Source organism: Sinohyriopsis cumingii, chromosome 15, assembly GCF_028554795.1.
Source record: "Sinohyriopsis cumingii isolate HCF-2022 chromosome 15, ASM2855479v2, whole genome shotgun sequence".
NCBI lineage: Eukaryota > Metazoa > Mollusca > Bivalvia > Unionida > Unionidae > Sinohyriopsis > Sinohyriopsis cumingii.
In genome coordinates this window covers 144,934,942-144,951,812 of record NC_142975.1, presented here as the reverse complement: position 1 = coordinate 144,951,812, position 16,871 = coordinate 144,934,942, and the positions used below count along the sequence as shown (strand labels likewise).

At 34.8% G+C, this 16,871-nt stretch overlaps 1 protein-coding gene across 1 annotated transcript in view; it reads right to left on the bottom strand.

Annotated features, from left to right (window-relative positions):
* LOC149782987 (ras-related protein Rab-2) overlaps positions 1 to 16,871 on the bottom strand; it is a 46,734-nt gene that overhangs the window by 23,809 nt on the left and 6,054 nt on the right. Inside the window, exon 2 of the mRNA XM_089934547.1 lies at positions 6,310 to 6,381. Coding sequence (XP_089790673.1) covers positions 6,310 to 6,381 — 72 coding nt within the window. The remainder of the gene's footprint in view (positions 1 to 6,309; positions 6,382 to 16,871) is intronic.

Sequence of the window (16,871 nt, the reverse complement as noted above, 5' to 3'; positions counted from 1 at the left end):
GAAGTTGATGCTACCATCCAAGGTGTAGAGAGGTGCATATCTGATGTGAAATCATCGATGACATGTAACAAGCTGCAGATGAATGATGATAAAACTGAGGCCATTCTGATTACAACGCAAAGACTTTCTCATTCACATCCTTTACCTCAAACAATAAATATCAGCAACACCAACATTAAATTCACACAATCAGTACGAAACCTAGGTGTTACTATGGACAGTACTCTCATATTGCACCAACATGTCATGAACATATGCAAGGCTGCATATCTTGAGCTAAGACGCATCAGCTCCATCTGCAAATATCTTTCAGTTGATGCCACTAAAACACTTGTGTTCATTAGTACTTTCAAGACCGGACTATTGTAACTCATTTCTGTCTGGTTCATCACAATATCTGCTCCAGAAACTTCAAAAAGTTCAAAACACAGCTGCTTGGATCATACATAGAGTACCACGATCAGAGCACACCTCCCCACTGCTCTGTACCCTACACTGGCTATCCATTCGATCCAGAATCAAACACAAAATTTGTTCTCTGTGCTATGTTTCACTGACAGACTCTAGTCCAACATACCTATCCAACCTCACCCATGTGTACACACCAGCAAGATACTTACGCTCCTCTTCTGACAATCATATACTCATTATTCCCACTATGAAAACAAAGTCGTACGGACAGCATTCTTTTGCATACCAGGGCCCAGCAACATGGAATGAATTGCCCACTGAACTTAGACACAAAGACACAGTGATCACATTCAAGAGTGCTCTCAAAACTCACTTATTTCAACTGCAAGAACAAACTTAAAGACCTAATGTTTCCTACCTTAAATATTCTCAGCATGTTTTTTATGTTTTTTAATTTCATGGCGTTTGTTTTTGTAATCATATCATTATATATGTTTTTTATCTTACACGTGTTGTCTAATGTTGTAAAGCACTTAGGGCCTCTAAAGATTAGGCGCTATACAAAGTCCTCATTATATATATATATATATATATATATATATATATATATATATATATATATATATATATATATACACACACACACACACTATCTGATCTTATTATTACATTGCATTACTGTTATTAAACTGCATACTATCTGGTCTTACTTTACAATGTGATACTGCTACTAAACTACGAGCTTCAAACACTCTACATACCATCTGGTGGTATTATTTTTATGCAAACTATCCTCATTATATCAGTTATTTGTTCAGACATCATGGATCTCTTTGCAAACTTGCAAAGCTGTAGTAATATATATCATAAGGTATATTAAAATAAAAACCAGATTTTCATGCACATATATACATACGGTTTTAATTTAAATTTTAGTGTCATAATAGTAAATATTTGCTACATAAATTCTTTAAGTTTTGAAGAATTAGTTTCCACTCAAAAACATAATTATTACTATGAATCACTTTTTGGCAAGTCTGTTATAAAATAAATTGAATAATTTGTCAAAATAGATATTTTCTTACAAAATATTTCATCAAAAATGTACAAACTGAAATTTCATGCTAGTGGTTTTTTTTATATTTTCTTTGCTTTAGTATTCTCTTTATTACTCTTTGCCTGTTATCTTTACTTGGCTTCAATGTGCTTACTTTCAATACAAATGGAAGTTGTCTCATTTTTATACAAGCAATGCCAAATCCAAACTACAAATAATAAAAATTTGAGGCAACTATATTTCTGACACTGTAAGGAATCACATCACCTTACATGATAAGCAAGCAAAAGGAAAAGCCATTTTTATTCCACCGAATGTTACCATGTGACAAGGTGAATGCTATTTGGTACAGATTTATACTTTTCTTACCCCAGGTTCTTTCACAGATTTTATAAGATGTACTCCAGCAACAGAAATTTACCAAACACCAATGTGAGGTCATATTCTATTGACATCTATAGTCTGACTCTATATCCTCGTTTGTTTGTATCCCCCTACCGATTTCAAAAACGAGAATGTTTAATGTAATAAAAAGTGCACAGAACTAAGTCAATTGAATCATTGATTTATAATTTCTAACCTGCCACCAGAATGGCATTAATGCTGGCATCCCCTGCACCATTTCATGCTTAATGGATTTCATGCTTAATGGACATTCCATACTAACATGGTGCCATATTGCGTACACTATAGGCTAGTTTATTTCCATCAGACAACATAATGACGTAGTTCATCCTGTTCGGCAACTGTCGGATAATTCCGTAAATTACATAACGCTGAGAGTTTGTAATTATATCCCTTTGCATATATGAACATAGAAATTAAACTGCTTGTTAAATCCTCATGAAAAACAAATTTGTAGTTGTCATTATTTTCTTTTGCTTGAATCGACATTGTAAATATCGGAAGCTGACGACTTATGTATGTACATCTGTAGTCGTGATACACCCCTTTGCTGAAAATGAACTTGTCCAGAAACTGGAAATGGATCCGAGCATGTCCGTCTATTACACTGAAAACTTCCGTTAAGCATGAAACGCGCATAAGATGATAGTGTTAGGGCCACTCTACTCACAGTCAGTTAGAAACTATAAATCAATGAATGAATTGACTAAGTTCCTTGTGCTTTTTATCACATTAAAGTCTTCCATTATTTAAATCGGTAGGGGGATACAAACAAACGAGTTTGTATTGTCAGACTATAGATTAGCTGATAAATGACAGCTTTCATTTTTATGAAAGTAAAAAAACTTCATTTTGGAATATACTGTATCCTATGATAACTCTCCCGAACATGAAATGCAGAGATGCGAGTTTTCTTAAGAGGGAGAGGTCCCCCACACCTACATCGAAGGTGGGGTGGGGCAGTGCCAATTGCCACATGGGATCTGATGGGTAACATTATTATATGGTATATGCATACCTAATTTAAGACTAACATTTAATGACTTCATACCTTTATATCAGATTTTTATCTACAAATATATAGTATCTGCACATCCAGTTAGTTTGCTGAGCTGATAAATATTTTTCTCTACATCTGATCACTCCACTTCCTCAAAGCCTCTGAAAACCTAAAATGGTCCATATATGACCTCCTTGCATCAGAACAGTAATCAGTTTATTAACTGTTTCTGATGTTAACAGAAGTGTGAATTCTGTTTTGTGAGCAAAATCACCTCTTACAATCTGCTGTTTGTAATGAGAGAACCACTGCAATTTTGGCCAATTTAAACAAATTAAGGAACTGGTTTTCATGATACTCAAACATAATTTTGCACAACTCAATCAGGTTGTTTCTAAGATATGTTTTGTTGTAGGACTGCATTTGTTGCAAGGCTTTATCCAGCCATGGTTGCAGCCTTTGAAGAACATAGGTTAACCTATGCAACCATTTTCATCACTAATCATGGATAATCTTTTTAATATTCTCGACAGAGAACACACAACATCCTTCCTTTTTGGTTCTTTCCTTAACCAGTTGTAGGTAATCAAGAATGTTTCTTGGAATTTTAGTTCCTTTTCTTCTTTTCTCCGAGTCTTCGGTTCCACATGCTGTGTATGAGGTGCCAACTATTTCCATGTCATTGTTTTGTGTGATGTCTTCAGTGCCTCAGGACAGGAGAGCTTCCCTCATGCTCTTATAGTATCAAAAATAGCAGACAATCAAACCATAAAGAAATTGGTTATCTTCCATTTTGACATTCATAAAACTTGCTACTTTTTATGCTTTATACAATCTGTTCTGGCTGATCAATGGATCAGTTTGTTATACCCCTCAATATGACAATTAAATCAGAACCCCAGGATAGTTTCTGCTGAAACCACAGCAGATTTCAGTCAAACAGATGCTCATATTCAAACAGTGAATCTACTATAGTATAACTTGAATGTGATCACCAGCAAAACGGATGGCCAAACCTTGATTCAACAAACTGTTAATTTTAATATTTGCTTTTGAAAACATAAAGACAACACACATTGGCTAAAAAAAACTGCAAATATTCTCCCATTGGTTTGACAAGTCGCATGGCTATCTTTGCTGTGGCCTGGCAGCATCTCTGGAAATGCAATCCATTATATGACAGATTACCAAACTATCACTAGAATAATAACCTATATTCAGTGTTGCACATAGGAACCCAATGGCAGGTGACATTATGTCCATCACCCTCCAAAACTGGAGGACACAACATCTTAGAGGGACAAAGGAAAATAACAGTGCAATAATGGGTAAACAGTGCACACACACAAAAAAATAGTAATCTTTGCTTCAACAGTTCTGCCATCTTAACTTCAGGTCTGCAGAGATTACAATTAGATTGGACAGCAAAATACAGTAAAAAAACTACTCCAAGAAGAAAGTACTAATGGGATTAATTTGCTATATGGGGCCTAACTTCATTCTTTATTCAAATTTAGGGATTGAAAGACAAGTATATACTTTTGGATGATTCATATTACTATCGTCCTGTATTGACAGTTCATGTCTGCATCATGACATAATATCACCCTGAGTCAATACTGCAATTTATCTATGCATTTATGGTACAAATCCAGCTCCACATAATAATAATCTGCAATAAATCCTCCAATTTATGGTATTATACTCAAGCAATCTTCACATAACGGATGTTCGATAAACCAGACTGTGGTTGACTGTAATTAGATTCAGATACAAGTGTTAGTTTCCATCTTTTTTTAAGAAGAATGTTTTAGGAAAGATACAGGTGATGACTAAAAAGGAGACAGTAATCTTCTTTTCATGCTCTAGTGATCAGACTCATACGTAAATGTTTAAGACTTAGTAGCAAGCACAGGCTGAACAGATTAGTTCTGTTGGAAATTACCTCACATACATGTTTACTGAGAATACTTCCAGCTACAGTAAATTTTGCATGCCTGGTATCTTTCAACTAAATTTACTTCTAATATTTCTAGATGAGATTCTTGGAATGTTATTACACAAATAAATGTACTATATCAGTCATTTTCCCATTTGATTTAACAGTGTACACAAGCATTAATGTGGCATTCTACAATGCAGGTACTACCAGTACCAACTGATTTACATACTTCCACATATCTTAAAGATGATTAATACTGTATGACTATTATGTTAATTCTGTAATTGAAGTTTTTGATGATCTTCATATCAAATATCAGCACTAGGATAAAGCTAAAGCTGATGGCAACTGGCGCCACACATTACACAACATTATACATCAGGCAGTCCTTGCTGATGAAATATTTTCAAAATTACATTACCAGTATTTACTTTTGAAAAACATATTCATTAACAATACCTTCAATGTGTAACATTTTATGTTAAAGAATGCTCATTTTATTTTTCAAGACATATTCAATGCAGTTTTTACAACATCCTATGTACAGGCAGTATGTCCAGTTCCATGATCAATTTTTATATCATGGACATAAATATAACAGTACAAAATGACACCACAATGATCCTAAAAATGTTTTACCAAAACTGTTAGACATATCTAACAAACGTGCATTAAAAATGGAATCTTGTCCTAAGGTGAGGTCCAACACAAGGGGCAAATGAAGCAATCAAATGCCAATTGTCAATGCATCACATACAATTAGCAGTCCATAAGTCAATTGTGCAGCTCAAGGAAAGTTTGAGTTTAGAATCATTTTGATTAAATGGCATTGTTTATTTATTGTATACCATATACATGTTTAGAAATTTTCGTAAACATTACAGTTGTACTAATCAGCAAGAGTTATCTTGCTGTAGTTCCCAGACAAATCCGACAACCTTATAATGGTTTCCCCATGTTACCTCCATTATTAAATTCATTTTCATTATTTGCTACATAGTTTTACATTTGTTGTTTTAACTTTTATTCTAACAATTCCCAAATAAACTTTAATTTAACAGTGAATCAGCAGGACAAGGTATCAGCAACAATACACTTAGCAATGTCAATTAAATCCATCGTAGCATCTCTCATCACAAAGACTATAGATGTTGTTGACACATACATGGTGGAGCAGAATCAACCATTTACTCAAAAAACAAATTTCTGAACACACCAATGCAATTACATGCAAAAATTGGCTCCAAAGTATGGAAACATACAAATTTAATTAGCCACATTTTTTTATAGGACTGATAACAAAATTAGCTTAAGATTTTGTTCAAATGTCTAAGACAGAGAGGGAAAGGTCAGACTAAATGCATGTCTGAAACTGTTACAAAAGACTTAGACACCTGACCATATCCAGGCTTGCTATGGGAATGTAGTCTCAATGAGACAAGAAACAAAAAAGTTAACTAAAATGTAGAACTAGAATAAACATGGCTACTTTACCTATAGTAAGGTCATGGACTGGTTGAAACCTTTTATCTGTGAACTGAAGGAGAAGACAGGACTTTCCAACTCCTGAAAAGAAAATACTGCAATACCTTAAAACAATGAACTTAATGTTCTCATCATTTAAGAAAAAATATGTATGAAACCTGTAATTTCATTTGGGTGCACCATTGGCATCTATTGATTTTGTATGTTTAATTGTACCAAAATTGCCAAATACATTTTCAGGATTTCAAAAAGTTCATTTAATACACTTTCTCATTCATCACCATATCCCACTCAAAACCATTCATCCAATTAAGATTAGCGTCTTCTTCCATTTGACACTGAATGGTCTAAGACTAGAAGAATGTTGCTGTTCTGCCTATCAAAACATAAAAATAATCTGAAGCACCTGCATGACACAGGATTCAATCTCCATCAAAGGGAAACTTTCATGCCCAATTGATCACAAACAGTATTTGTGATTGCATAACAATAATGAAGTGAGGCACATACATGACAATTTTACTATAAAAAAGTAGTCTGTTATAAATCATCACAAAGTTCTGTAAACTGCAATAGAGAGGGGTATGGACACATTGAAGTACATTTTACCTTTATACAACAGACAAGACTAGACGATTAACACTGATATAACATGAGCATAACACACATGTTGTGGCATAATTTATACAAATTTAGTCTACTCTCTCTAATTCTTTTGGTAACAAATCTGTAATTTACTTATAATAATATTAAGTTTCACCCCATATACAGTATTAAAGCACAATTATCAATATTTTGCCCAGGACTTTGCCCACACCACAATACACCCATAAACCATGTTGATATGTTCATCTCCTCTTACACCGATTATCTGTTCTGTTGATTTTAGTTTTTCAATAGTATTTTAAATGTTTTATTTATTTTCAAGTTTAATCAATTAGCTTGCAAGTTGCATTTTCTCCTTGTTTTTCTTCTTCCGATTTGTTCCCCAGCAATGTTCATTTACTTAAACATGAATATATTGCAATGATTCAATAACAGTATCACAATCCTTAAACCTGACAATTCTGCATTATACATTTTATCCTCATTATTAACACGGAACCAACAAAGTCATCAGAAAACCTAGAGATATGATTTATCAAAATGAACTTTTTCCACATATTCTATAATCCAAGGGTGGAGACATTTTCAAACAACATGTTTACACATCATACAGACTTCAAAAATCTGGCTGCCCAAAGAAAATTTATTAAATTAGCACCAGGGCTGAGGAAATTGTTTTTTTTACCACTAGACCAGGACAAGTGGTTTCAGAAAATTCACTAGTCCCACCTTTCTCTTCACTAGTCCCACCTTACTCGTCACTAGTCCCACCTTATTTTTCACTGGTCCCAAAATGGTAATCACTTGCAGGGATTTGATGAGACTTATGTGCTTAATCCACAGAAAAAACAAACAAAACGATATACAACATAATTATTTCTTAAAAGAATTTAAATTTTCAAAAACATTGGTTGTTACACATTTGGCTTCTTCAGGTTCATGTATATATATTTTAGCTGATGGATTTGAAAATATGTCCATGTATATGTCTGCCACCTGCACCAGCACTAAGCCAGCAGTTGATAGCTGTGTCTGGGTTCAAGTCCTCAAGCTCTGGTCCATTTGCATAAATGTTCATTAGCATTTGTAAACTCTTTTGGTTTAAGGAATTCCTTAAAGAAGTCTTGATTAAGTTCATTGAACTAAATCCTCGTTCACACTCAGAAAAAGCTACCACACACTCAGTATCCATCTTACATTGTATCCCTCCATTTTCAAACAAATTTACCTTCGCCAAATCGCCGTTATTACCTTACTTGCAAAAATAATTTAGAAAACTCATGTTATCCACAGAGTAACTATCAGCTTGCTTGACAACTACTTCTAAAGTGATCATAACATCAATTTTCTCTTTTAAATATGAACTGAAACAGCTCATTAATTAGCGTAATTGTTTCGCTTCAAACACAATATCGCACGTGGAAGTTAATCATCGGTATAATCAATTATAAATTAAAGAATCATTACTGTCATTTAATCAGTTCATAAAGGAAACCAACACTGATGTCGGTAATGTACCTTTCATTAATTTAATTACACTGACTCGCTGGATTAAAGCCATAGTGAGCCGCTTGTTATGATCTAGACTGAGTAAACTCATTGCAACAAAACCGCTTACAACACTGCTAATTGATCATACTGGCTTTCCTTTGGGGGGCGCTCACCAATTAATATGTACTTTACAGAGAGTGACGTATGTAAGGTGAAGTAGTTCGCATTTAAAACATGCACAATGGAGAGAATGTTGGCATACCTATATGCTACAGTAATGTAATGTGGATGATATTTCTTTGGACATTGTACTTTTGGAAATTTTACATGATTTAAGCACACTGCTAACTAAAATGACTGCTCCCTTGTATTAAAAAATCAGCCTGAATTAGTCTTAAATACACTATACATAGCAGCTATTAAAATAGGGAAAATGAATTTTGCCAGACTAAACAATACCAGCTTCTGAAAGTACAATGAATGAATTACCAAATATATAAAATGTAAAAAAAGTTATCGGCTCTTTTTTATACAATTTACCTATGAAGTTCAGGAAGTGAAAATGACCAAGTAGAGCTAGCACTTTTTTGAAAGGTGCACATTTGAAGTAAGGCCAAGCTGTATACTCTATAACCCATAGTACACCCATCAATCATACACCAAAATAAAGGGAATTAAAGGCTCTTTGAATTATACCTAAGATATACAAGGTCTTTTTTAAACAGCCAGTATAACCAGCGAGGAAAGGCGGGGAAATTCTTTTTCTTTAAAATCCTAACTATACAAAATACGAAACTGTACAGCGCCACCTATGACGTGTTTTGATTTGCCGATAATTTGGTCGCTTAGCCCAATATGCAGTCAAGCGGTAAAAGGATGTAAATGTATACACGAAGAGGGGTAGAATCAAGTATTCAGTACGCCCAGAGGGCATGATTGGCCAAATAAAGGCAGATATACTGATTAAAGCACGAAAATAAGGACTAGCCCGACTTTTTTAAAAAGCACTTGTTCCGGACTAGCGACTTGAAAAATTTTACTTGTCTGACTTCAAAAATTACTAGTCCGGGACGTCGGGCTATGGGATTTGCTCAGCCCTGAGCACATTAAAAATTAAAAGCTTGAGAAAGCAAGGCCATTCTTTTGTAAAAGGGTGTACTGAGTAATAAAATTAAAAACTTTAATCAGTCTTTGATATTTGTATCAACTGACATGCACACACACACAAACACACACATATTTGTATTACATTCTAGGATACATTTCCTCTTTTATAACATCTAAGTTAAAATTCCATAGCCAAATTTCCTAATATGTATACCATTGGCTTTGTAATAACATTCCTTTCTAACATTTAATTGATTATAACATTTGATTTGTGTGCAATGACCGAGAAAATTAGCTCAATTGTAATGTTTTCATCACCTGACACACCAAAAATCCACATAAACAAAGGTAGTCGGTGCTAAAACATCCAGAACCACTCTAATTTCTGATCTGGCCCCTCCTATATTTCAAGTAAAGTGCCCATCATGATCGTTGAAAAAGATTTAACTCCAATTACTGCTGCATTTTATGTTTATATTGTTGAAAAAGTAGAATATAATATGTATCCTCCCATGTATGCCCTTACCCTTATAAAGATCATCTACTTACATACTTCTATCAAAAGATATCATATGTATATAAAGTGAATCATGTGTCCTATAAATTGGGGGCAGATTGCTTGGGTTACCTAAATTAGTACTCACCTGGCCTTAATATGCATGTTTCTACTGGCGGTAGAACAAAAATATCACATTCAAGGCCATCTACTGCACATACAATTTTATAGTTTAAATCTTTTGCTTTTGAAAATTAGCAGATCTTTTATAAAAACTGGAAAAGAAAACAAAGCAAAGAAACACTATTTTTATGCTTTCTATTCATACTTTACACAAACCAGCCAGTGCTGGTATAATGGTACCCTAACTTTTACAGCAGTCATTGCAACAGGTGCACTCAAATTGTTGATTACCTTATTGTTCTAACCTTGAGAGTTAAGGCCAAATATAGAACAGTGTATGGTGTTATCATAAGGGATCAAATGTGGTCCATGATGGCTTTTGAGTAGTTGATTAAAAATCAACCATCCACTGGGGGAAGTGAAATATGGAGGAAAGACGAATCAAAAATGATTTCTGCAGAAACACTTTGCATTAAGTATTTTCTGAATAATAGAAAACATATGAGTCTTGGCAACTTCTTTCCATCCAATAAGTAAAAGTTTAGTTCACTAGTCGAGTTATATAACAAAGACCTTTTCACATGATTTTTATTATTCACCAGATGGAATATGTATGTTGATACTTTCATACAATGTACTGATTAATCATTTTTTTTCTTCATGATAACGTCTTTATACAAATGTATGGTCAGACCTGTCTAAAGCTGCCACCAATGGAAAAAGGCAAATGTGGCCTTTGTAGTCAGGTGACCTCTGAATGCAGGTACACCTACCAAACTTGGTTACAGACAAATTTATGTACTATGAACTGAACAGCAGTATTGTCAGCAGCAGTATCATTATTATTTCACATATATTATTATTGGCATTAGTAGTATGCTACCAAGATACATGTACTTTGTTAGCTATTTAGCAACAATCAAGAAAACTACAACTGATAACATGCACTCATTTATCTCTATTTCTCATAGCGAATATGACTGAAAAATTGATAAAGCTACGTTAAAAATCCAAATCACACACACACAATTTCTCTTACTCTACAACTGAGTACATGCATACACTCTCCCTTTCTTGCTCAAACACACATGTAAATACTTTTATCTCATTAGCAGTAAAAACTGATCCTAAATAAAATTACCAATTGACAGCCTATTTGTAATTGTGAAACACAGGACTGACACTTTGTTAGGCTTGAAAACATGTGTTTACACTTTAAAGAATTGATGGATTAAGATGTCACTCAACTCACCCGTATCAGAAGACAGTTGGCTTTTGTTTGTGACCTTTGACGATTAGTGCAGGAAAAGAAACATCATTGGGCTATGTTTAGTAGCACCTAAAATGTTAATCTGAGCTTTCCCTCACCTTACTCACCCCCCTTATGATATTTGGACATTCATGTTTGGGTGTCAGAATCAACTGCCTATCAGAAGTTGGAATTAGCCACTGCAAAGCCAGAATCATCAGAGAACATGATACAACTAAACCATCGTAGATGTGTGCTCCATTCATGCTGAATCTTTCTCCAAGTTGTAATGACAGCAAGAATGTGTAATTGTAAAGCAGCATGCATTTGCTCATGATTCCTGCAACTTATAGTAACAGTGAGTTTGTAAAACAATATTTTGGTACCCAATTTTCATTCATAATGACAATATATTTTGTTCAATGATAAATTTGAGAAATAAGTAGACAAAAGTATTTTAAAACTTTTTTAAAATTTAGCTTTGGATGAAACTGAATTCAAACCTTTTGACCTTTTTCATAAATTTAATTAATAACTAGTTTCACCAGTCACCAGTATCAAATAGTCTTGTAAATTTAATGATCTTCCAAGGAACATAACGTATGAGGATTGAAATAAAGTGAATAATCGCCATTTAAAGATAGGTGTAATCAAACTCTTGAAAAATTACACCCAATAATGAAATAGTCCGCACTGAATATCTACATGACCTACATGACTTGTACAGAGATCTCGGAAACGCTTAATTACGCGTATTTGGACGCCAATTTTTGATCTGGGACGCAGAAAATCACTGAGGTGGGAGTCCTCCGTACACATGTAATAGGTGTGCAGCAAAATTCAAAGACTTGCCAGTCCTGCTTCAGCCACCTGCTTTGTGGGAAAATGTGTTGATCAATTAGCTGTGCTGATATTCACAATGACAGAATTCAGTGACTGAAAGACCCCTTGATACACACATGTTGCCATTTTATAAGAGTACATAAAAGAGAACATGATGCAATAGCTGGGCGGCAAGTTCAAAGGCTTTGACTGGCGGCCGGGTGGTAAAATGCATTGATATTTACAGTAATTGAATTCAGAGGCAGAAAGACCCAGAGATGTATGTGTGGTCATTTATAAAAGTACATCAAATAAACAACTTTAGCTTTCGTTATCGTGTTCATTTCCGAATGTAGCGGAATAAGCAGTGCACGTGACCTCAGAATAAAGACATGTTGAGACTTAGACAAAATGCCATTCGTAAGTGGGTGACAAGTCGCCTAAAAACGTAAACTTCGCCTTCTTCTGTTACGAAAGCGAAAACGACTTCACCCTGTGAGTATTTATGCGGTACACTGACTGACCATATCATTTTTGTTAAAAATGCCCCTCACCTTAGCCCCGTTAGTTCTAGTGTTGTAACGAAATGTATTCATCAAGGCATCAGTAGCTAGGCCTAGTTTTTATATCAATTACGTTGACAAACAAACTCTTGCCCATTCACAAGCATTATGTTTTGACAGTTGATTGACCATTAACCCTTTTCAGAGTAAGGTAGCAGCTATCAATTTCCTGCATGCTATCCTTTGATGATAAGACATACAGACTTGTGTTTTAAGATCAGAATAGGTGATCTGGATATATATTAACTGCCTCTTATACACTATTTCGTCATAAAATTAGTTTGAAACTATAAGTGAACCAAGAGGCCAAATGAGAAATAATGGTGGACTTCGCTAAGTCTGGGTTGTACCAGCTTATTAGATCGTCTGTTTTCTTAAATCATGGGGCAAATATATTCAGAAGAAAAATACAAACCATTGAAACCAAAGCCTAGGTATTATTTTATTAAGTAGGTCAGAAACGTATGGGACAATGCTATGTTGTGGAATTTGCAAGATGCGCTTTTAAGTCTAAGCAGTTTTGTGACTTTGCACGTATTTGCGAAAATACGGGAAAAGACCGCAAATCAGATACTATATATTTGCCTAAAATTACTACAAGTGCGTATACAAATAAATAAAGCATAAATTTGCGATCCTGTCAATGGACTGTTGTAAAGCGCTTAGAGCTTCTAAAGATTAGGCGCTATACAAAGTCCTCAGTATTATTATTATTATTATTAATGAAGCTATATTATAGTGAGTGATTACATTACGAAAACCTCTCCATCTAAAAATAGATGCACTCACGTCTGTGTTAACTCTGTAGGAAAGAAGGAACTGCAACTTTTGATGGTGGGACTCCTATTTTTACCAAAATGGGGGTCCTGGACTCCTAGTTTTAAAATCCTATCGAGATCTCTGTTGTACATGAACTAGATACTAAAATTCATACTATGATGAAGTGAAAATAAGGAAACAAAGATTTATTTTAAAAAAATACGAAATGAATGTTGACAAAGGACATTAGATCAACATTATTATTATATAAATCGTGGACTGACAGGCCAAGTATGTAATGGATTGAGTATGTAATTAGGTCTTTTGGGTAATCTGATTTCATTAGGTCCTGAGAATGTTAGTGTATTAACTCTGGAGTCTGCTATGGGCCACATAGTCCCAGAATCATACCACTACACCAAGGCTCTCAGGGGCCCAACTTCCTAAGTCAAATTAATGTGAAGTTCTCAAAGGAAACACAGATTTTCTTTGCAACACATTGATGTGAAGTGCCTTATTTTCCTCAGGATAATTCCCCCTTTTCATATTCTTGTCAGCCATGGTCAACTTGTAGAATATTTAAAGGCCTGACATGTGCAAACAGGCTTTAAGTCAGTGTGACAAAGTTAATCCTTTTCTTTGCAATTATCTTGTGAAAATGACTGCTCCTCCAAAGGCTACTCTGATATTCTTCAAATAAACCATATTGTAGTGAGTGTGTATGTAACCTACTGCAATTGACTGGCAAATCAACCATGCCCTACTTTGCTGTTAATGTTGTTTAAATTAAATCTGAAAAGTAATTAAAGCTTTCTGTCTAAATTTAACAATGATGTCAAATCATCAATAAGCCATAAAAATAAAAATGTTTTGTATATTTAATTTGTAGGCTTTTCTCCATGATCAAATGAATATCTATATTGTGTGATCAACCTTGGACTACTGAAATCAACATCTTTGACAGATGTCACCTCTATTTGTATAAGCATTAATCTGTTAATTAGTTCTGAGCATACTTTGCTCCGTATCAATATTGTTCTGTGCTTTATTCTAAAGAGATACATCTTTGTCAGCTTGATTATGTTGGGAAACTGATCTTTATGACTGTTATGTACAATTTTCCAAAGATCACAGATATTATCTTTTGGATACATCTGCTCCAAAATAGGATTTTTCACTAACATAAACTTCCTTTGTTAAATCAGGAGTTTACTGACTACTATGCCAAATTTCTTATCTGTTCCATATTACTGTATAAGGGCATTTCGTCCATCAATGCTTGTGCAGACAGAGGTATTAAAAAAGGTATCTTTACTTCTTAATTGCATTTGTCAACCCTTATTTTATTCAATTAATCTTAACACATTAACCCCTGGCGACAAGTTAACGTGGCAGGAGGTAGCAGCATACTGCAGAGCTCTGTAGCATCATGGTCATGCATGATACACTAAAGTGGGTGCTATTATAGAAAGGTACAGAGATGTAACTCTACAATGATACCAAATAATCTGGAATTTCTAGTCGCGCTACAAAATACAGAGGGAAAAACCTCATTTTTGGGACACAATTTTTTTTCTACCCAAAATTTGCCTGTGGTCGGAATCTGATTTTGTGTCCAGATTTTAGACTTTTTGGTCTCCGATCTAAGGCAAACCAGTATGAACTGCAAACAGATTTACTTTTGCAAAAAGTAGAATAAGATGGGCATTTGGTATAAAGAGTGGTCTCCATACAAAAATAATGGCTCTGTTTAGCACAACAAAAAAAAGAACTTTTACCCTTCTGCTCATGTGCGAGCCAAATAGCCAATGAAAAACGATGTTTCTAACACAACTAGGCAGTATGTTATTGAAAGATAACCTGGAATTTGGTGTTTTCGGATGTATTCAGAAATAGCTTTCAGAATGTGTTTCCTACTTGAAATTTCAGGCAAAAACAACAAAAACCTCCAAGGGTTAATGTGTTAACACTGATGTGTGTGTAGGATTTGGATTTTTAACATAGCTTTAACAATTTTTCAGTCATATCGCTACGATGTCTACAGTGTGACAGTTTATTATAGTGATGTCTAACACTGAGGCATCATGCCACAGACATGTAGCATGATGTCCCACCCAGTCACATTATCCTGACACCAGGCCAACCAGTCCTAACACTAACCTCTTAATGCTGAGCGCCAAGCAAGGCAGCTGTTAGTACCATTTTTGTAAGTCTTTGGCATGACTTGACCAGGAATCGAACCCATGACCTCCTGCATCCTAGGCAGATGCTCTTAACACTGATATGGATACATGTACATGTATATGGTTTTGTAGCATATGATCCACAGTGTAATTTTGATTAATTAAAAAAATGAAAACTTCATTATACTTTTAACACATTAACCCTAAGCGACGACTTAACGGGGCAGGAGGTAATAGCCTACTGCCGAGCTCTGTAGCATCATGGTCATGCATGATACACTAAAGTGGGTGGTATTATAGAAAGGTAGACAGATGTAGCTCTACAATGATACCAAATAATCTGGAATATCTAGTTGCACTACAAAGTACAGATAAGAAAACCTCATTTTTTGGACCCGACTTTTTTCTACAGAAAATTCACCCATGGTCAGAATCCGATTTTGTGTCAGGATTTTAGACTTTTTGGTCTCAAATCTAAGGCAAACCAGTATGAACTGCAAACAGACAGATGAGCCTTTGCAAAAAGTAGGATAAGATGGGCATTTGGAATAAAGAGTTGTCTCCATACAAAAATAATGGCCAAAAATAATGGCTCCGTTTAGCAAAAAAAAAAGAACTCCAACTTTTACTCTTCTGCTCATGCGTGAGTCAAATAGCCAATGAAAAACGAAGTTTCTAACACAACTAGGCAGTATGTTATTGAAAGATGACCGGGGATTTGGTGTTTTTGGATCTATTCAGAAATAGCTTTTCAGGCGAAAATGACAAAAAGCTCCAGGGGTTAATGTGTTAAACTGTCTGTATTTTAATTAATCTCATTATTCTGCCCTTTGTACATTTAATTTCAAAATACCACTGAAGGGGTCATGCCTTCTATTTTTTGTCCATCCAGCAAGTACATCTGACTTGTAATTAACACCTTTTCGGGCTCAAAATCACCAACTGGCAACTCCATTAGCACTTTCCCAGCTCTCCAAGCATGCGAATTCGTACAAATTTTGCACAATTTGCACAAAGGCACATGCTGACAGCATCTCAACTTAAGTACCTTACATATCTAATGACGTTCTTGCAGTCTCTCTGTTGCTCTGCCAATACTTCCTGTTTGTCATGCAGAGAATAAGCCACATTGATTTCTGATGGGTAGTTATTGTTTAACCAGGAGAGGAGCA